The sequence below is a fragment of the Schistocerca piceifrons genome, chromosome 3 (genome assembly GCF_021461385.2).
Source record: "Schistocerca piceifrons isolate TAMUIC-IGC-003096 chromosome 3, iqSchPice1.1, whole genome shotgun sequence".
Lineage (NCBI taxonomy): Eukaryota > Metazoa > Arthropoda > Insecta > Orthoptera > Acrididae > Schistocerca > Schistocerca piceifrons.
Window position 1 is genome coordinate 387713326 of NC_060140.1, and position 21878 is coordinate 387735203.

General features: G+C 42.7%; 1 protein-coding gene across 1 annotated transcript in view; it reads right to left on the reverse strand.

Moving 5' to 3' along the window:
- The window catches only part of LOC124788125 (neurotactin), a 259302-nt gene that overhangs the window by 119922 nt on the left and 117502 nt on the right, over positions 1-21878 (reverse strand). The window contains exon 2 of the mRNA XM_047255260.1: positions 916-1250. Coding sequence (XP_047111216.1) covers positions 916-1242 — 327 coding nt within the window. The 5' untranslated portion in view covers positions 1243-1250. The remainder of the gene's footprint in view (positions 1-915; positions 1251-21878) is intronic.

Sequence of the window (21878 nt, forward strand, 5' to 3'; positions counted from 1 at the left end):
CGGTCAATATAAACGTTGTGATTATTGTGCATGTACCAAAGTATGTGCTCCATAGTCGGCTATGATTCGCCGAACACCACTTGTCGATACGTGCAATCGCCCCTGAAATAATGGGGGTTTTACGTCTTACGCGACTCATCCTGTATAGTGTATATACCGGGTGATCAAAAAGTCAGTATAAATTTGAAAATTGAATAAATCACGGAATAATGTAGATAGAGAGGTACAAATTGACACACCTGCTTGGAATGACATGGGGTTTTATTAGAACCAAGCAAATACAAACGTTCAAAAAATGTCCGACAGATGGCGCTTCATTTGATCATAATAGCAATAATTAGCATAACAAAGTAAGACAAAGCAAAGATGATGTTCTTTACAGGAAATGCTCAATATGTCCACCATCATTCCTCAACAATAGCTGTAGTCGAGGAATAATGTTGTGAACAGCACTGTAAAGCGTGTCCGGAATTATGGTGAGGCATTGGCGTCGGATGTTGTCTTTCAGCATCCCTAGAGATGTCGGTCGATCACGATACATTTGCGACTTCAAGTAACTCCAAAGCCAATAATCGCACGGACTGAGGCCTAGGGACCTGGGAGCCAAGCATGACGAAAGTGGCGGCTGAGCACACGATCACCACCATACGACGCGCGCAAGAGATCTTTCACGCTTCTAGCAATATGGGGTGTTTTTTTTGTTCTAATAAAACCCCATGTCATTCCAAGCATGTGTGTCAATTTTTACCTCTCTAGCTACATTATTCCGTGGTTTATTAAGTTTTCAAATTTATACTGACTTTTTGATCACCCGGTATATATATTGATACTTATGAAAACACAGATCATCTTTGAAATAAAGCGATCTAGATCGTAACCGAGGAGTGGCAACTACAAGCACTGTGCGGGCCTGACCTTGGTCTTCTCGCGGGAGCGGCTGCGGAGGAAGCCCGGGATGCGGATGCCGCCGATGGGTATCTTCTTCTTGCCGGCGGACTGCGGCTCGTGGTCGGACTCCTCGAGCACGCGCCGCATCTTCTGCACGCCGCCCACCTCCGGCTGCTGGCCGTCGCCGCCGCCGCCGTCGCGGTCGCGGTTCTCCGCGTTCAGCATCTGCTCGCGCTCCTCGTCCTCTATTTCCTTCTTGTCCTCGCTCTTCTTCTGCTCCTCCTCCTCGTTCGTCTTCTCCTCCTGCTCCTGCGGCTGCTGCTTCTGCTCTGCCGGCGGGGCGTCAGAACTCATCGTGCCGCCTGCAACAAATCGCCGTACGGTGGCAGTTAATATCTCGCTCGCACTTCTCGTCTAGCGTATGTGCGTTTTGACACGTACTGGTCAACAACTTTTCACCGCGAGTTTTCATAAAATATAGCCCAGTCTTACATAAATGATAACTAGTTTGTGACCTCAGTCGATACGTTGTAAGTTGTCTGTATGAGCATTTTTTGTAATTTTTGCCACATTTAGTCTGGTTCCTGAGCGCATATGTGGGGGAGATCTCTGTGGACTACCAGAGTTAATGTTTTTAACGGTTGATGACGTCTGTAGGACACCACTGCGGGAACAAAGTTTACTAAACATCGGGCGACGCATCACTTCCGGTGCGTCCAGTCGCGTCGCGTCCTTATACACATTGACAGAAACCGAAAAAAGTTGTAGGATTTCGGTAGCCTGTAGCCGTGTTGTCAGTATGGGAGTGTGATATGGTACGCTTCAGCTGATAAATAGTAAGACAGAAAATCCTGTTCGTATTTTCGTTCGGTCATTACAACTACGAGTGCAAGGAAATGCGTGTATTTCTCACCAGATGCGTTTCGCTTTGTTGAATTAAAGCCTCATCAGTGGTCTGAAATTACAGATATTTACAATTTGCTTTGTTTATGAGATCGGAAAACAGTTCGATAACAATTTGTTGGTGTTTGCTTACGGTAATTTCTGCTTGGTTTCTCACCTACGTCAGGAAATGCAGTCTACTAGCACGTCTTTGGCGTCTACCACAACAAATTCACGCATAAAATAAGTAACACATTCAAAAAACAGGGCATAAACATTGCTTACAAAACAAACAACCCAATAAAAAAGCACATCCCAAAACTGAAATCAAAACCAGACAGACGTCAACAGTCTATTACCTATCAGCTCAGGTGCAGAGATTTCGAAAAAATGTAGATTGGAATTATGGGCAGGATATTTGACACAAGATATAAAGAACACAACAGAGCACTGAAATACAGTACAAACCATTCAACATTCGCAGATCATTTAAAACAGGAATACCACAGAACAAGTAATAATGAAAAAGGTATGAACATTGTAAGAATCAGTAAAGACAGACACCTGCTCCCTTTCCAAGAAAATTTCCATACACTCAATGCATTAATACAAAATAAACAGTTGCTCAATGACCAAATAAGTACTGTGACCCAGACACCATATAAAATAATAGAAAAATCGTATGAAAAAGAAAAGAGCCTTTCCATTTCTTCATCCTCTCCCCGCCGCCCCCCCTTCCCCTTCCCCACATTTTCATTTCACTTCCTGTTGCTCACCTTTCTCTCCAACTCACTTTCCATCACACTGCTGTGGGCTTACGTCCACTCATATTTGCTTCTCCCTCCCCCACGTATTCACCACAAAAAGCACACCATCACTATTCCACCAATACTCTTACACAGTATATAAATACACAGCAACATAATTAAATAGAATAACACACATATAACTAACTAAAAAAAGTATAAGTCAAAGACAAACTAGTGGCAATGTTGGTAACACTACAAAGCATAATATACACGTAGAAGTATAACAATAAACAGAGACGTACGAAATGTGTGTTGTGTAAAGCGTATAAAATGCATAGCCCTGCAGAGAAGCGAAAAATTAGGCTAAAACTATCAGAATCGAATGAAGAAAGTAGCCAAAGACGTGCTATCAGATGGCATTTCATGATGTAAGCAAGAAAGCAAGCGGAAATTACCGTAAGCAAACACCCACAACTTGTTAACTAACTGTTTTTTGACCTTAAAAACTAATCAAACTGTAAGTATCTGTAATTGCAGACCACTTATGATGCTTTACGAAATGCATCTGGTCAGAAATACACGCATTTTATTGTAGTTGTAATGAGAGAACGAAAATAACCTCAGGAACTGTAAAGCAATTAACGACAATATGACCACACAAATGAAGAAGTGGTATATGTACAGGACGACATGACCATGAAGATCAGGTTACACTGATAAGGTCATCCAGTTTAAGGTAAACCAGTTGGTCTCCTTGGTGTCCTCACTCATTCTCCCTCACGGTACCACCGGGAAATGATCAACGTCACCCAGGCAACTGTACAACTTACATTCAAGGTCAAATTCGTTCCGATGTGTGTCAGTGTGTTTTGGAAAGGGTGCTCACCGGACACAATGTGATGCGTCGCCCGATGTTTACCTCTTCTCGTACAGCCACTGGTATATTACTGGCATCGCTTACTTACTGTCTTGCTTCATTCTGGACGCGAGTCTTTAGTTGGGCTTGTTCTATTAGCAGCGATGGTGCAGAGTCTCACATTCGGGATGTTGTTCTCTCAGTCTAAGGTCACTGGGAAATGTGTACTAGAAGTGGTTGTTAGGTCAGGGACTACCAGTAAATGTAATGGTTCCATTATCAAACTACTGGTAAGCTAGCTACCCACCCGAAAGTGTGATTTTACGCACTAGAACTGTCAAATAAATGATTAATACATTGGATTTACAAACATTACTTCACAGTTAGCATGTATAGTCGAAAATATCTTATTTATTTATTTTTAAATTTAATGTAGAAAATGGAGTCAAGCAGATCAGAAGAAAAAATAAGGCACTATGTTGGTAAAGCAGTTTTCAATATTTAATTGAGTGAAAGTCTTGCAGACCACAATGTTTGAAATACACTGATCAGCCAGAACATTTTGACGACCTACCTAGCACTCAGGATAAAGCAATATCAGCTGAGGCAAACCGTATTAGCTACGATAGTAAATGTGTGAGCGATATGGCTATAGAATATTTTTCATTTCGCGACTCATAATGTCGAAATTCAATTCATAGTAAACAGAACATTGTTTAGTCATTTATTTTAGGATTACCAAGCGTGGACTCCGTATAAGTGATATGTCATGGAGCATGGCATAATGACCAAAAAACTTTAATAACTGCAACTACCGATAGCCAGAGTAGGGCATCAGTTTACTCGGATTGCCGCATACTACAAATTGCGCAATACAGACGCAGCAGAAGAAAGTTCCGATAAATTTATTATAATGGCAGTTATTATTGCTACCGAGGTCAAGGGGAGAGGGAAGGCAAATGGGCTTCAAAAATTCGATTTTTAGATTTTAGCACATTTGAAATGCCCGGTCTTTCCTGCGTGAAACAGTTTTTGTTTATATAAAAAGGACAATTTTTTCGTGAGATATGCAATCTGACATTTAAATGCCACGCCTTCCTTTTTGCGCCATGCGGAGATAATGCACAGCACTTAATTAAATGAAATGAAATTAAACCCATATTTAGAAACCTTCGTAAAGATACCTTGTTGAAGATATGTCTTCATGGGAAAACCCAAAATTTAAATGAATGTGTGAATTCTGTCAGGAACCGGTTACCGACAACTGTATTTGTTCAGCTTAAAACCCTCAAATTTGGTATTTATGGTGCTATTTTATGCTTCAATGATGGTGCAATTAGAAAACTGGATGTTTTGGAATTATTCTGCATAAAATCTAGTGGACATACTGCAAAATCCTTGGTGCAAATAGATAAAGAGAGAATCCGCAAAGCAGATATTGCTAATTTAAAATGCACAAAAGAAGCCAGATAGAAAAGAAGAGGGACCAAGATCAGTACGATTCAGATGATTCTCAGTATGGTGCAGGAAAATATTAGTGGTAAATAATTCTCATCAATAACTATACTGGAATTTCAATATTAAACTTTAAACGGATTTTTCTCAAAACTACATTTATTTTTAATTTCAGGTCCCATTATTTGGTAAAGTAATGGCGTTGGAAACATGAAATTTGGTCAATTTGTACTGCAGATGGTAATAAGTAATTACAAGTAGATTGAGAACCACCAAACAATTAGAAACTGTTTTATAATAATTAATGTACAAAAAAAAATTAAATTTTACTGGTGAAAGAATAAATTTTTTTCTTCAAAACCGTAAGAGGTATTATGTTCATTTTACTTGTAAATTGAGACATATATGTTATACATATGCAATAAAAATTTCATTGTTTATCGTTTATAGTTCTCGTGAAAAGTGTATCTATTCAAAGGGTAAAATAGCATTGGCAGAATAGGGATAAAAATTGCTTTCCGTATCCCTTTAAAGCATTTTTTTTGCATTCGGAACGTTTTCCTCGTCTATGTCACGTACGATAGCAACTTCGTCTTTAAGGTGAACGCTGCGCCACCTTCGTTTTACAAACGTGGATCATTAAAAACACAAACTATCACAATTGTTTCGTATTTCGCTGTTCCGTTCATTCGGCCACCGAAAGCAGAGATACTTCTCGCTGTCTGTCTGTGAGTGCTGACACGAGGACGGGGCGTGGCTGTTGGCGACGCACAAACGCCCACCGGAAGCCGCTTTCTTTTGAGTTCACGCTGCCGACTGGACGTGACGTCGTAAAGCGAGAAAACACTCGGCGCGTCGTGCAGCGCGGGGCGAAAATAGCCATTGCGGGAGCGCACGTAGAGGTTAACACCCTAGCAGACGGACGGTGCCTTCCTAAGGGCCTCAACGGCGCCGCACGGAGCTGTCGACTGTCCAGCACCTGCAGCTATCTAGCGACTTCGACTCTTTTAACAGCCGCCTACATGTCCACTGGTGCATTCGATCTTACATTTGACGACACACAGTTACACACACACTGATACACAACATAAAGGGGTGGATAAAAATAGGGAAACAACATAAACACGCCACTATTCCTAATACATTGTAGGAAAACCGTTGGCATTCAGACCAGCCTTCAGTCGTCTCGGAATGGATAAATTAGTCCTGGCTGGTTTTCAAGGGAGCTAATACCATTCTCCCTGCGAAATAGTGGTAAGTTCATTTAATGGTGATAGAGGTGATAGGAACCACGCACCCTCCTCTCCAAACTTGACCACAAAGGCTCAGTAACATTAGATCTGATGACTTTGGTCACCATAGAAAATGCGAAATTCATCCTTGTCCTCACAAAACCAGTCCTGGACGATACGAGATGTCTGAACAGGAGCCTGTCATCTTGGAACACAGCGTCATCTTGGGGCAACGAGCTTTGTACCATGAGACGGACTCGATCAGCCAAAATGGTCACTTAATCCTTGACAATAATGCGACATTGTAGAATCACCAAGGGGCACATGGAATACCACGAAGTACTGCCCGAATTATCACCGAACCCACGGCAGTGTTTCACTCTTGGGACGTATTCTTGGCCAGAAATTGGAAACAGCATGCAACGAGAACCCATCAGACCAAATGCCTTTCTTCCATTGCTGCGTAGTCCAGGTTGTATGGTTCCATTACGTTTTCTTGTTACGGGCATCTGCATCACTGATTTCTCCCTGCAGGTTTCCAGCTTATGGAGCTCCCTTCCTGTAGTTTTGGTGCTGACAGAGTTTGCGAATTCGACATTCAGTTCAGAAGTAACTTTTGCAGCTGTCTTCCTCTTATTTTTCCTCACAATCATGTCCAATGACCGTGTGTCACGATCACTCAACACAGACTTTCATCCCCGTTGTGATTTAGCGGATGATGTTTGTCCGCCTTCCCATTATGCGGTATAAATCTTCGATAAGGTGCCTTTTCAAACACCAAACACTACGGCTACCTTTGTTACAGAAACTCTCGCCTTACGGGAATCAAAAATTTGCCCTCATTCGAAGTCACTTAGCTCCGACATATTGCACTCACAACTACAGCCGGGCATTGTGGCCGAGCGGTTCTAGTCGCTTCAGTCTGGAACCGCGCCACCGCTACGATCGCAGGTTCGAATCCTGCCTCGGGAATGGATGCGTGTGATGTCCTTAGGTTAGTTAGGTTTAAGTAGCTCTAAGTTCTAGGGGACTGATGACCTCAGATGTTAGCTCCCATAGTGCTCCGAGCCATTTGAACCATTTGAATCACAACTACACAGAACAGTGTTACGACTACGGCTGACACTTGCAACGTATTGAGGAAATTGCACAGGTGCCGTTTGTGATCAGATACAACAGCGGAACCTACGTGCATAGTTAGCATTTTTATTTATGTCAAACCTGTATTTCTCGCAATGTTTCCATATTTTTGTCCATCCCGCATACATACACAATAAAAACACAAAACATTTTCATTTTTATCTGGGACAATGAAGGACATAGTCCCCAGAAATAAATTAAAGTAGCTCCAATCCCCGGGCTCCGACCAAAGTTTTCGCGAGATTTTCTTTGGTTGTCAAGTAAATACAAGATTTGGTAATCACCACCATTTATTACCAACCGGGAACCTCCTCTGCGCCATTTACCAGATCACCTTGTAATGGGCTGAAAAGAACCGCGGCTCTATAATGGGACGCATCTACAACAGCCCGTTCTGCTCCTTCGTGAGTGAAAACAGCAACAACAACAAAATCACTAGTGTAAATGTACACTATCATCTGTGTTAATACTGTTCATTATACTAAAAGTGAGAGACGGGACGGGTGCAGTCACATGTAGTCCTCATACAACGTAATTCATCACGTGTTTAGTACGATAATTGCAGCAAAGAAGATACAAACAACAGGTTGGTTCGGTGATTCAATTACAGAAATAGACGGAGAAAAATTGTCTGTTGTAACCAAGACACGGCCGCTAATGATACACTGCTTCTAGACAAGAGACCGTACCCGTAAATGAAAAAGAATGCGTATGCTGATTACTGGCCAGTTACGCGGACTAAGTGGTACCGAGAAGAAACGAGTTAAACTGGAGGGTTGCTGGTACTACATTATTACAGAACATAACAAAAACCAGGAAAACCACAAATGTAACAAAAAATTCGAAAGATTATTTATCTTAATTTCCCCACTTTAACTTACCATGTTATAAAACAAATGCGGCATAAAAGGAAAATGCACAACAACTGTGGAAGAGGGACTACACAAACAACACACAGATGCTACAAAGGAAAAATTTCTATAGACCATGTCCCAAAGAAAATAAAGAAGATGCATAACGGGTAGAAGGAATCCTCGCACAATTTCTCTACTGAAAACTGAAGTGTAAATGTGCTACAATTAATGTAACTATATAAAAATTGCGTTTGTTTTCTGTCACTCTGATGCTGTTGTATGATATATTTCAATCTGTTAAATAAAATATACAAAATGGTGGATGAGTGTCGGACTACAGATCCAGAGGCCTGGGGCTAAATCCTCGGATTTTTATCTTTCTGCTACTAGCTCTTCCAACTTTGGCAGCGTCTGTTAATGTGCGAAATACCCAGCTGCACCGTGGTTTATGGAACTGTATGTCTCTCTGTGAATAATTGGTACGTTCGAAGGTAGGAGGAAGTCAAAGGCGTACCACCTCCAATAGAACCATATGTAGTAGACCACTGTGTTAAACGAAAACAATTCCTCGCACCAGATCGGAATAAAGTACTCGCAATCAAGTTGCTACTTCACAATTGTACATTGTTACTGTCGTCGTCAGTCCCAAGACTGGCTTGAAGCAACTCTCTGGGCTAGCCTATCCTGATCTTTTCATTACTACTGCAACCAACATCCATTTCAACCTGCTTACTATATTCATCTGTAGGTCAACCTTCACAATTTTTCATCCCCCACACTTCCCTCCATTAGTAAATTGTCAATTCCTTCATGCCTCAGGATGCGTCTTACCATCAGATCCCTTCTTTTAATGAGATATATCTCAAAAGCTTCTCTGCTTGCGTAAACTACTTATCGTCCACATTTCGCTTCCGTACGAGACAACAGCCAAGACAAATACCTTCAGGAATGACTTGTTAATAAATTCGTCTCTTTTCAGAAATACTTTTCTTGCTACTGCCAGTCTGAATTTATATCCTCCTTACTTCGGCAATCGCGTGCCGTTTTGCTGCCTAAATAGCAAAACTCATGTTTTACTTTAAGTGCGTCATTCCTTAATCTAATTTCCTTATCATTTAATTCGACTACATTCCATTTCCCTGTTTTACTGTCGTTGCTTGTATATAATACTGTACTCCTGTAATATCGTATGCACGCAGATGGATTCATGGCTATGTGACGAGAGTCTCGTAATGAAAGGAAGGTATTCAAACAATCTGGATAGAAAGGCGTTGGAAAAACCGGTTTCCGCCTCAAATGATGAAACGAAAGAATAATTATTTTCCTTTGGGACATTTCTTTCATGTTGATGACTCACGCCTTTCACATTTCGTCCCAAAAATAAGGATGTTGTGATTACACAGCTGCACAGTAGTTCTTTCAAGAGTTATTCCATTTCTCTCACCATGTACTTGTGTTTTCTTTCTGACCCTATATCTGTTTCACCCTGAGATTCAACACGGAACAGGATAGAGTAACAAAACATCAATATATCAAAATTTCAATCGGTAGTGTCTAGTTCTGCAAAGAACTTTTTTTTATCTGTTACTTTCTATGTACTCAGTTGTCTACTTCAGATGTGAAAACTTACGCAGCGAGGAATGCCGGGACAGTGCTCGATTTCCATAAACCCAACAGTGAAATTACGCGTAAGTTAGTCAGTCATATTGTCTTATACGAGCAAAGTCGTACAGCAGTAGCCGCATTTCAACAGTGTCCATATGTAATCTTAAAACATCCTCAGATTCCGAAACGGTTTGTTGGTCTGCTCCTGCAGGACGTTAACCTCCTGAACCCCCCTCCATCTCTCTCTAACATCGCTTGAATTCCAAAAAGAGAAGAAACAGGGAGAAAACAATAGCGTTCTGTCTCTAAAGACGTACCCACGGTGGAATAGGTATACACGAGAGCATTTCCGACTGACTGACTAAACGAGACGAGAAAGCTATGCGGGACAGCCTACCTCCTGGTCGGCAGGTACGGCCCCCCCTGCCAGTCGCAGCGGTAGCTTCTGTTTGTTTGGACGCGTGCCGGCTGACCTCCGAAACTACGTCCCCACCCGAGGCGGTACAAGGCGCATCTGTTTGTGTCTGGTCTCTGCGCCTGGGTTTATTTACCGCTCGCTCCGTGATGTTGTTCCCGACGACGGTCCCTCTACATAATGTGGATCTACTTGTTTACGACTCAGTCTCGATACAAGATACTGCTCCAGCGTTCAGCGACGATATGGCGGACGAGTCCCCATTGGGTAATCTGTATACATGTCGCAATGATACAACCTCAGTAAACAAAAGGCCAAATAGCGACTACTCGATGATACATTCTGTTCCCACGTTTTACGTTATATTCCAGAGGACATTTGTCCACTGGCTGCTGCGGCGATCGAGCATATGTGTTCGTTCGTTTTCGCAGCTACCACAAATTCTCTGGAGTAAACGGAAGCGATTTTTGAATCTATCTGAGTCTATTATAGTGCCAACTACAATAGCGAGCAAATTTTTGAGACTGTTAAGGCTCTCTCTCTCTCTTTTTACACATACAGACACATTTTCTTTGGAAGGAACAGGTGTTATGGGGTAGGGGACGCAGATTCATTGATCCGCCCCCCCCCCCCCCGCCCCTTTACGCCTCCCGCCCCGATCTCGCCTCTGCTTTTGCGTACATCTTTGTAGACAAGCATTCCTGGAAGAAAGATCTTTGTTTTATTTCAGTTTACTGGCTTTCGATTCGTTCCCGTACAACCATCTCAACAGCGGAAAGAAAATACCACCGCGTGTTTGAGGCAATTCTGAAATTGAGCTATATTTAACTTGACACTTGAATGAGAGGCTGAAGATAAAACTGTTGGAGCAGGTAGAGTAGAATATGTAACACATACTGTCAGGAAGTTAGATATAGGAAGCGTGACCCAATGTAGCCTAAGAGAACCTATAAAATTCCTAATATACGAAAATAATTTGCCGGATGGCAGCACTATCAGATTGTTTGGTGACGATGCTGTTGTGCTCAGGGCAGTATCATCTTTGGACGATTGTAAGGAATTACAGAATGACTGGGACAAAATTTCCACTTGGCGTAATAAATGGCTGCTTTCTTTAAATGTGGATACATATAACAAAGAGAAAGAAACCGGTAATATCCGATTACAAGATTAGTGGTGAATATTTTGAGCACGTCTCATAGGATAAATATTTAGGGGTAATACTACAAACCGATATGAAATGGGACGATCATGTAAAATGCAGTGCATCTGCACAAATTACGGTACTGCGGCGAATTCAAGATTATTGCTTCCGTGTTTGGACTCCTCGTCAGGTAAGATTGAGAACAGACCTCGAACGTATTCAGAGTCGCTTATGTACATAATGAAACATGTCGGTACAGCCCATAGGAAAGTGTACCAGAAATGCTCGGGGAACTCGAATGGGAATCCATGGAAGGAAGACGACTTAGTTTTCGTGAAAGCCTGCTGGGAAAATTTAGAGAACCTATATTCGACGAAGACTGTGCGAGCATTATGCTGCTACCATTGTATACCACGCTTAGGGATCAAGACAAAAAGGTACAAAGATACTGGTGTTTGTTTTTTCCCGCGCTGTTCGAAAGTGGAATAACAGAGAATTATTGTAAAAGTGGTTCGATGAAACCCTCTGCCAGGCACTCAAGCGTGATTTGCAGAGTATCCAAGCGGATGTAAATGTAGAGAGATCAACGCGCGTGCAGAGGTACACTCTCTGATCAAAAGTATGGGGACACCTATTAGCGTACACTCTTCACCGGTCGACGGATTGAACTCTAGTGATGAAACATTCATTGAGGTGTCGGAGTGTTCGCCGAGGAAAGGCAGAGCATTTTTCCTCAAGAGGCGAAACCAAAGAAAGTAGTGATGCTAGACGCTGCGATCTGGAGCGAAGTCGACACCCCAACTCATCCCAAAGGTGTTCCGTTGGGTTCAGGTGGGGAATCTGGGCACGCCAGTCCATTAAGGGAATGTTAGCTGTAGTCGTTCCTTCGCGTTTCAAGTTCACAGTCACATCATCAACAGTTGACTTGGGCAGCTTTAGAACCCCCCCATGAACCACGGACCTTGCCGTTGGTGGGGAGGCTTGCGTGCCTCAGCGATACAGATAGCCGTACCGTAGGTACAACCACAACGGAGGGGTATCTGTTGAGAGGCCAGACAAACGTGTGGTTCCTGACGAGGGGCAGCAGCCTTTTCAGTAGTTGCAAGGGCAACAGTCTGGATGATTGACTGATCTGGCCTTGTAACAATAACCAAAACGGCCTTGCTGTGCTGGTACTGCGAACGGCTGAAAGCAAGGGGAAACTACGGCCGTAATTTTTCCCGAGGGCATGCAGCTTTACTGTATGATTACATGATGATGGCGTCCTCTTGGGTAAAATATTCCGGAGGTAAAATAGTCCCCCATTCGGATCTCCGGGCGGGGACTACTGAAGAGGATGTCGTTATCAGGAGAAAGAAAACTGGCGTTCTACGGATCGGAGCGTGGAATGTCAGATCCCTTAATCGGGCAGGTAGGTTAGAAAATTTAAAAAGAGAAATGGATAGGTTAAAGTTAGATATAGTGGGAATTAGTGAAGTTCGGTGGCAGGAGGAACAAGACTTCTGGTCAGGTGACTACAGGGTTATAAACACAAAGTCAAATAGGGGTAATGCAGGAGTAGGTTTAATAATGAATAGGAAAATAGGAATGCGGGTAAGCTACTACAAACAGCATAGTGAACGCATTATTGTGGCCAAGATAGATACGAAGCCCACACCTACTACAGTAGTACAAGTTTATATGCCAACTAGCTCTGCAGATGACGAAGAAATTGAAGAAATGTATGATGAAATAAAAGAAATTATTCAGATAGTGAAGGGAGACGAAAATTTAATAGTCATGGGTGACTGGAATTCGAGTGTAGGAAAACGGAGAGAAGGAAACGTAGTAGGTGAATATGTATTGGGGCTAAGAAATGAAAGAGGAAGCCGCCTGATAGAATTTTGCACAGAGCACAACTTAATCATAGCTAACACATGGTTTGAGAATCATGATAGAAGGTTGTATACATGGAAGAACCCTGGAGATATTAAAAGGTATCAGATAGATTATATAATGGTAAGACAGATTTAGGAACCAGCTTTTAAATTGTAAGACATTTCCAGGGGCAGATGTGGACTCTGACCACAATCTGTTGGTTATGACTTGTAGATTAAAACTGAAGAAACTGCAAAAAGGTGGGAATTTAAGGAGATGGGACCTGGATAAACTGAAAGAACCAGAGGTTGTACAGAGTTTCAGGGAGAGCATAAGGGAACAATTGAAAGGAATGGGGGAAAGAAATACAGTAGAAGAAGAGTGGGTAGCTCTGAGGGATGAAGTAGTGAAGGCAGCAGACGATCAAGTAGGTAAAAAGAAGAGGGTTAGTAGAAATCCTTGGGTAACAGAAGAAATATTGAATTTAATTGATGAAAGGAGAAAATATAAAAATTCAGTAAATGAAGCAGGCAAAAAGGAACACAAACGTCTCAAAAATGAGATCGACAGGAAGTGCAAAATGGCTAAGCAGGGATGGCTAGAGGACAAATGTAAGGATGTAGAGGCCTATCTCACTAGGGGTAAGATAGATACTGCCTACAGGAAAATTAAAGAGACCTTTGGAGATAAGAGAAACACATGTATGAACATCAAGAGCTCAGATGGAAACCCAGTTCTAAGCAAAGAAGGGAAAGCAGAAAGGTGGAAGGAGTATATAGAGGGTCTATACAAGGGCGATGCACTTGAGGACAATATTATGGAAATGGAAGAGGATGTAGATGAAGATGAAATGGGAGATACGATACTGCGTGAAGAGTTTGACAGAGCACTGAAGGACCTGAGTCGAAACAAGGCCCCGGAAGTAGACAACATTCCATTAGAACTACTGACAGCCTTGGGAGAGCCAGTTCTGACAAAACTCTACCATCTGGTGAGCAAGATGTATGAAACAGGCGAAATACCCTCAGACTTCAAGAAGAATATAATAATTCCAATCCCAAAGAAAGCAGGTGTTGACAGATGTGAAAATTACCGAACCATCAGTTTAATAAGCCACAGCTGCAAAGTACTAACACGAATTCTTTACAGACGAATGGAAAAACTAGTAGAAGCCGACCTCGGGGAAGATCAGTTTGGATTCCGTAGAAATACTGGAACACGTGAGGCAATACTGACCTTACGACTTATCTTAGAAGAAAGATTAAGGAAAGGCAAACCTACGTTTCTAGCATTTGTAGACTTAGAGAAAGCTTTTGACAATGTTGACTGGAATACTCTCTTTCAAATTCTAAAGGTGGCAGGGGTAAAATACAGGGAGCGAAAGGCTATTTACAACTTGTACAGAAACCAGATGGCAGTTATAAGAGTTGAGGGACATGATAGGGAAGCAGTGGTTGGGAAAGGAGTAAGACAGGGTTGTAGCCTCTCCCCGATGTTATTCAATCTCTATATTGAGCAAGCAGTAAAGGAAACAAATGAAAAATTTGGAGTAGGTATTAAAATCCATGGAGAAGAAATAAAAACTTTGAGGTTCGCCGATGACATTGTAATTCTGTCAGAGACAGCAAAGGACTTGGAAGAGCAGTTGAACGGAATGGATGGTGTCTTGAAGGGAGGATATAGGATGAACATCAACAAAAGCAAAACGAGGATAATGGAATGTAGTCGAGTTAAGTCGAGTGATGCTGGGGGTATTAGATTAGGAAATGAGACACTTAAAGTAGTAAAGGAGTTTTGCTATTTGGGGAGCAAAATAACTGATGATGGACGAAGTAGAGAGGATATAAAATGTAGACTGGCAATGGCAAGGAAAGCGTTTCTGAAGAAGAGAAATTTGTTAACATCGAGTACAGATTTAAGTGTCAGGAAGTTATTTCTGAAAGTATTTGTATGGAGTGTAGCCATGTATGGAAGTGAAACATGGACGGTAAATAGTTTGGACAAGAAGAGAATAGAAGCTTTTGAAATGTGGTGCTACAGAAGAATGCTGAAGATTAGATGGGTAGATCACATAACTAATGATGAAGTATTGAATAGGATTGGGGAGAAGAGAAGTTTGTGGCACAACTTGACCAGAAGAAGGGATCGGTTGGTAGGACATGTTCTGAGGCATCAAGGGATCACCAATTTAGTATTGGAGGGCAGCGTGGGGGGTAAAAATCATAGGGGGAGACCAAGAGAAGAATACACTAAGCAGATTCAGAAGGATGTAGGTTGCAGTAGGTACTGGGAGATGAAGAAGCTTGCACAGGATAGAGTAACATGGAGAGCTGCATCAAACCAGTCTCAGGACTGAAGACCACAACAACAACAACAACAACAGAAGGGTTACTGCATTTGTTACTCAAGCTACATCCACGGTGGAAGTCGCCGAGCTTTCCTGAGCGACCCGTTCTGCTATTACTATTGTCTATTGACAACACACTACTTCCCACCTCCTTTTATACTAGAGGGGCCCGCCTCTCTCGACATGTAGCGATCAGTTCCACAATACCTAGGAATGCCGGACACTTTTTATCAGATAGTGCGTACAGACGGTACTTTTCCCTTCGCTCAACACGCTAATGGAGTAGGAAAGAAAATGAACAATTTTTGTGCGATGTATCCTCCGCTACGCACTTTCACTTGTGAAGCATTTATGCAGCTGTACGTAGAGCCGGAAAGACTATTAGATTACAGGTAAGGGGGGAGGACGATGGCATCGAGCCAGTCAAAAGACTGATGTTTTCGTTTTCGATTTCGCTGTACCGTAATTATAGTGCCGTTAACGAGTTTCAGCGAAAGCCGATGCGCCGCAGCGGAACGTGTGCACCCCAGGACTCTGTTCCCCGGGTTTCCGTGGAAACGGTTGCTAGGCGACGGCTCCCCCTGCGCGCAGGCCGGCCTCAGCCGCAGCTTCACAGATCCGCCACCCGCTCCGCAAGGCTGCTGCCGGTGCCCGCGGCACAACACAAGCTCAAAGAAGCCGCCGCTACTCAAAATTCGGAGAAAATCGCATGGCTGCCTGACACAGCTCGGTGCGAAGTCGTTATCTCGGAGCGGCGTTCTAAAGACTGCGCCGACACTTCTCGGTAGCGGTCCCCTAACGCTGCTTTCGCCTCTGCACTCCTCTGAAGTCAGCGAGCGGAAGTGCCACTGCAGCTGTTCGTCTGTACTTATAGCTCTGGTGTCGCTGGCCTCTGAAGAAACCGCTCTTGGAATATTAACGTACCTATTCGAAAGTTGAGGAAAAAGTTGCTGAAAAAACGAAGGAAAATCTGCAGAGGATTGACGGCTTGTGTAGGGATTGGCCGTTTTTTCTGAACGTAAATAAATTTAAAGTATTGAGCGTACTAGTCGAGGAGATCCACTGCTGTTCAATTAAATTATTGGCGACAATCATTGGGAACTGTAACTACCGGAAAGTACCTGTGAGGAACAATCTGGAGTGACCTAAAGTACGATGACGGTATGAAATAAATTGGATGAAAACAGACGTCAGACTCAATTCAGCGGGAGAATCTTGAGGAAATTTAATTCATACATGAAAGAAGTGGTTTAAGAAGTACGTGTCCGACAGATTCTTGAGTATGTGGCTTAAAAATACTTGTTCGACAGATTCTTCGGCGGGGTCAGGGATTTTCTCTAGCTCGTGATGACTGGGTGTTGTGTGATGTCCTTAGGTTTAAGTAGTTCTAAGTTCTAGGGGACTGATGACCATGGATGTTAAGTCCCATAGTGCTCAGAGCCATTTCGACAGATTCTTAAGTATTGGTCGTCAGTCTGGCGCCCATACGAAGTTGCACGATTAGACGAGACAAGGAGTAATTCGTCACGGGATCGTTTAGTCGGTACGAGACATTCACGGAGATACTCAACAAATTATAATGGCAGGCCGTACAAGAGAGGCGTTGCATATCACGTAGAGGTTTACTGCTAAAATCCGACAAAGAGTCTGACGACATATTAGATCCCCCCTCTCCTCCCCCCCCCCCCCCTCCCACCCAAAATACTTCTAGGGAAATGTCTGCGAGGGCAAAGTCAGAGAAAACAGAGCTCATACGGAGGTTTTTCGATACTCGTTCTTTCCAGGTACAGCTCGTGAAAGGAACAGGATAGGTGGAAAGTATATCGTCCAGAAGCATCCTCCGCCAGTAAAGTGGCTTGCGATGTATATACACAGAACGAGTCCAGTGACTTGCTAATGCTCTGCCCTCCTCGGTAATAGTCTGTAGGTATCTCAAATGTATTATACAGACACGGCGAAAAATTAGTGATTTCTTCAGGAAACGAAGATGGATTAGACACAACAGGCTTTAAAGATGCCAATCCCAAAGCCATGTTGAGGAGGGGATTTGATTTGTACTGCTTGTGCTAAATGACAAATTATACCCAGGGTGACAAATATTGAAATATGAACCACAATTATTGATGAACTTAAACTACGACGTATTCCCAGTCGGAAGCTATATCGACGAGTTATTAATTTAAATTTATAATCCATCTATAATGCAGATTACATTTATCAATAAACAGTTTCGGCTAAGAACAGCAATATATAGTTCTGCCGAAGTTAAACACATGAGATAACACGACGCAGGGGTTAATACCTTGTTATTACCTGCTATACAAGTTTTTGAATTTTTTTAAATACTTAGACAAAGTAATGTAAAACGTAGGGGGGGTGTTATACTGGTTGTATATGTAGTACGTCCATTTTGGTCTTATTTACATTAAACCAATACGGGATCCGTTGACTCTAAGCAAATACTTGTTACACAAATGCAATTTAAGATGTATTATTTATTTGTTCGTGGGTTTTATGGCCGGATGCAAGTCTCTCGAAGCTGGCAGCGTTGCGGCGACTTAAGTATCAAGTGTTTTCATACAGATAGCTGAAGAGTTCGCATAGGAGATGTAACCACAAAGTGTTAATTATCATCCAGAAAACTCAATGCTAAGTAATAAATTTCATGTTTTAATCAAGTAAAGCTGTATGTTTCCAGAGACCTTTTCAAGTCTCAAACATCTATGGTGTATATACGCAGACTGAACCGACGAATGAAAATTTGTACCAAGGTTCGAATTCTGGACTTGGTACAGAAAATTCGTATTTGTTTCCAGGACCGTGTCTGCATATCGGTTACCCATTGAAATCCCAGCGACGTAGTAACGTATCATGCCGTTAGAGTCAAAATGTCGCTGCTCATTCATAAAGTGGAGTACCATGCGGTAGTTCGATTTCTGTATTACAAAGTGGCAGATCATATCAGAGAACTGCGTGCTTGAAGTCCGGCGTCTCGCAGTCGAGCCTTTAGAGCGAAAAGTGAAAATCAGTCATGGATCTGTTTTCAGAAACGTGCTCGACATTTTCAACATGACAAAAGTCTCCGCCCGCTGGTTTGCGCGCATGCTCACATCCGCTCAAAAATCCCGCTGCACTTTTGCGACAGCGGAAGTGTTACTGGCGTTTCCCGTCAAACCAGATGACTTCCTTACCAGTCTAACCGCCATGGACGATTGCTGTGGGTATTACTATCATCCTGAGACAAAGGAGGAGAACAATCAGCGAACTCAGGTGGATTCATTACTACGAAATAATGAGAAGAGCCAACCATGACCATGATAGTCGTGCTGAATATATCGTGTGATTTTCATGGTCTGGTGCTAACAGATTACGCTCATAGTGGCAAACAGTCAGATAGTCGTACGACCAAAATCTCCTGGCGAGACTGTGGGAGGCTGTTAAGATGAAGTGTCCAAAGGTGTGTTTATGCTACACAACAATGCACCGCGTAATTCTACATAGCGTAGAGCCACAAATGCTGCTTTTTTGGACACCTGTCGGCGTTCTCCTCACGTGGGACCCAGCGACTTGTTTCTCTTTCATTGGCTGAGTAAACCATTATGGGGTTATTTTCGAACTGGGCCGTTTCCTGAAAATATGCTGATAAAACAGTCACAAGTCGCACACAATTTGAGTGTACAACCAGCCTCGTCCCTCATATTATGGCATCATCAGACCTGTAAAAATCAGCAACAACAATACGTAAAGTAAATCACCGGAAGTCAACTTACAACTTAGTAACTTACAATCGTTGCTGTGGCAACAGGTTACTGAGCGCCACAGTCGAACGCAAAGTGGTGTGCATTGGACCTCTAATGTTCACTGTAAGTCTATTGACAGGGTGTATGACGAAAGCACAGCTCTGAAAGCTGTTAGATTTCATTGTACATGCTGATATGATTCTTATGTTCCCAAGCAATTTACTGGCATAATCTTCTGTAACATCTCATTAAATAAGCGACAAAAAGGTTTAAATTGAACACACTATTTGCATTTAAAAATTTAGTGGGTTCCTTTTCTAACCCGTTAATATGTCGAAGTCTTCCAGCGCATTCAACGGGTCTTTATTTGCTGCGTGAATCATATTCATGCTATCCTGAAGATCACCTATGTTGTGCTTGGTAATGGTTAAATATGCACCAAATGCAGCACGGTTAGGACTTGGATTACATTGCTCTTTATAGCGTACGTGAAACGATCTTCCTGTCTGGCCGTTTCGTATGCTTTCGCAATTTCGGCATTTTTTTATTTTTTATTTTTTATTTCTTTACACTTCTGACCCACTGTCTTTATCCATGGGTAAAAATCTCTATATATTTTAAGGTGTGTCCGAGAAAATTATTAGTCTGATATGCGACTTTAGCGTTCCGCCAAGGAAAACGTTTCGTTATGGGGTCACTTAGAAGACCACTAACAATAAGCGAACGTGACGTTTTCTTGCGTCGCGACAGCTTGTGTGACTATATTTTGATCTTTCTCAGTCAAATATGATATCTGTCACAGTTTTGCTTTCATCATACACTCGACCAAAAAACCTATAGTGAAAGTCAGACATCCAATGCACAGCACTTCGCGACTGACTGTGGTACCGAATGATACTTTTAATCCACTAATGGTTTGCCACCACGCCAACGATTGTACGTTACTACGCCGTAATACGACTTTCAGCGATTAAATTTATCTGATATTGTTACTGAATACTCCAACTTTTACAGATCTGATGATGCAAAAAAATAATGTGTGCGAGTTGTGGGTGTTTAATTTTTATTAGAGTATTCACAACGAGCCCTGTCTCCTACCGACACACCGTTTCTACGTGTGCTAATTCGAAAACCTACCACTAAAGTCTCCACCAAGTCGTAATGATTGGGGAAAATGAGTAGCATTGCGTTCTACGAGATACAACACATTTTCTATTGTGGTTCATCAGTGTCTAGGAATACATGACATCTCGAAACGTTAAAGTAGGTATTCTAAATCTTGGCCATACGTCTGAATGCAACACTGAATTCACCTCTGAAATGAGTTGCGAATCCTCCCAGACAGTCCTAGGGAATTATGTTAATGCTAGAAGGCTGCTTCAATATGAAAGCGTAATTCCTCAAGAGAGTTGACCTAGGTAGCGTAGACCAGGTTTTCGACATGAATGCACGCACAGAAATCCATGGGATTTAGAACCGAAGACCTTGGAAACCATGGCACAGGCCATCCTCTACCTACCCAGTGTTGGCGATACGTCCGAGATAGAAGCCGGCGCACCCGTGAATGAAAATGTGCTGGAGCACCGTCATGCAGAAACCCTACGTACTGTTGTCCAGTTCTTCTCTGTGGTAGGAAGTGTGGTCCAGTTATGAGGTCTCCGAACAGTCCTGCCCAGACGTTCAACGAATAACGCTGCTGACGTCGGAATACGTGTGTTGCATTCAGATTGACATTGGCCCAAATGTAGCAGTTATGGTACTTAAAAATATCGTCACGGGTAAATCTAGCCTCATCCGTGAACGGAATACTGCTTACAAACAGGGGATTCTGGGTACACAGTTGTTGCACCCATTTGCAGAAATTCTCTGCAGCAGGGAAGTCTGCTTTGGTGATGGCTTGTACTCGCTGGAGATGATATGGATAGAGTACTTGCCGATGTAAAATCCGACACACACTACTATGGCTCAGGACACGCTCTTGGGTAGCAGTCCTCCGTACTGATGTACGCGGACGTTCGTGTACAATGCGTACACCCTTTCCTCAAAGTCTGGTGATATAGATCTGGATCGACCTTCTCGTACATAGTGTGTGAAACTCCCGGTTTCTCCAAGACGCTGATGTAACCGGCTCAATACACTACTGCCCATTAAAATTGCTGCACCATAAAGATGACGTGCTACAGACGCGAAATTTAACCGACAGGAAAAAGATGCTGTAATATGCAAATGATTAGCTTTTCAGAGCATTCACACAAGGCTGGCGCCGGTGTCGACACCTACAACGTGCTGACATGAGGAAAGTTTCCAACCGATTTCTCATACACAAACAGCAGTTGACCGGTGTTGCCTGGTGAAACGTTGTTGTGATGCCTCGTGTAAGGAGAAGAAATGCGTGCCATCACGTTTCCGACTTTGATAAAGGTCGGATTGTAGCCTATCGCGATTGCGGTTTATCGTATCGCGACATTGCTGATCGCATTGGTCGAGATCCAATGACTGTTAGCAGAACATGGAATCGGTGGGTTCAGGAGAGTAATACGGAACGCCGTGCTGGATCCCAACGACCTCGTATCACTAGCAGTCGAGATGACAGTCATCTTATCCGCATGGCTGTAACGGATCGTGCAGCCACGTCTCGATCCATGAGTCAACAGTTGGGGTCGTTTGCAAGACAACAACCATCTGCACGAACAGTTCGAAGACGTTTTGCAGCA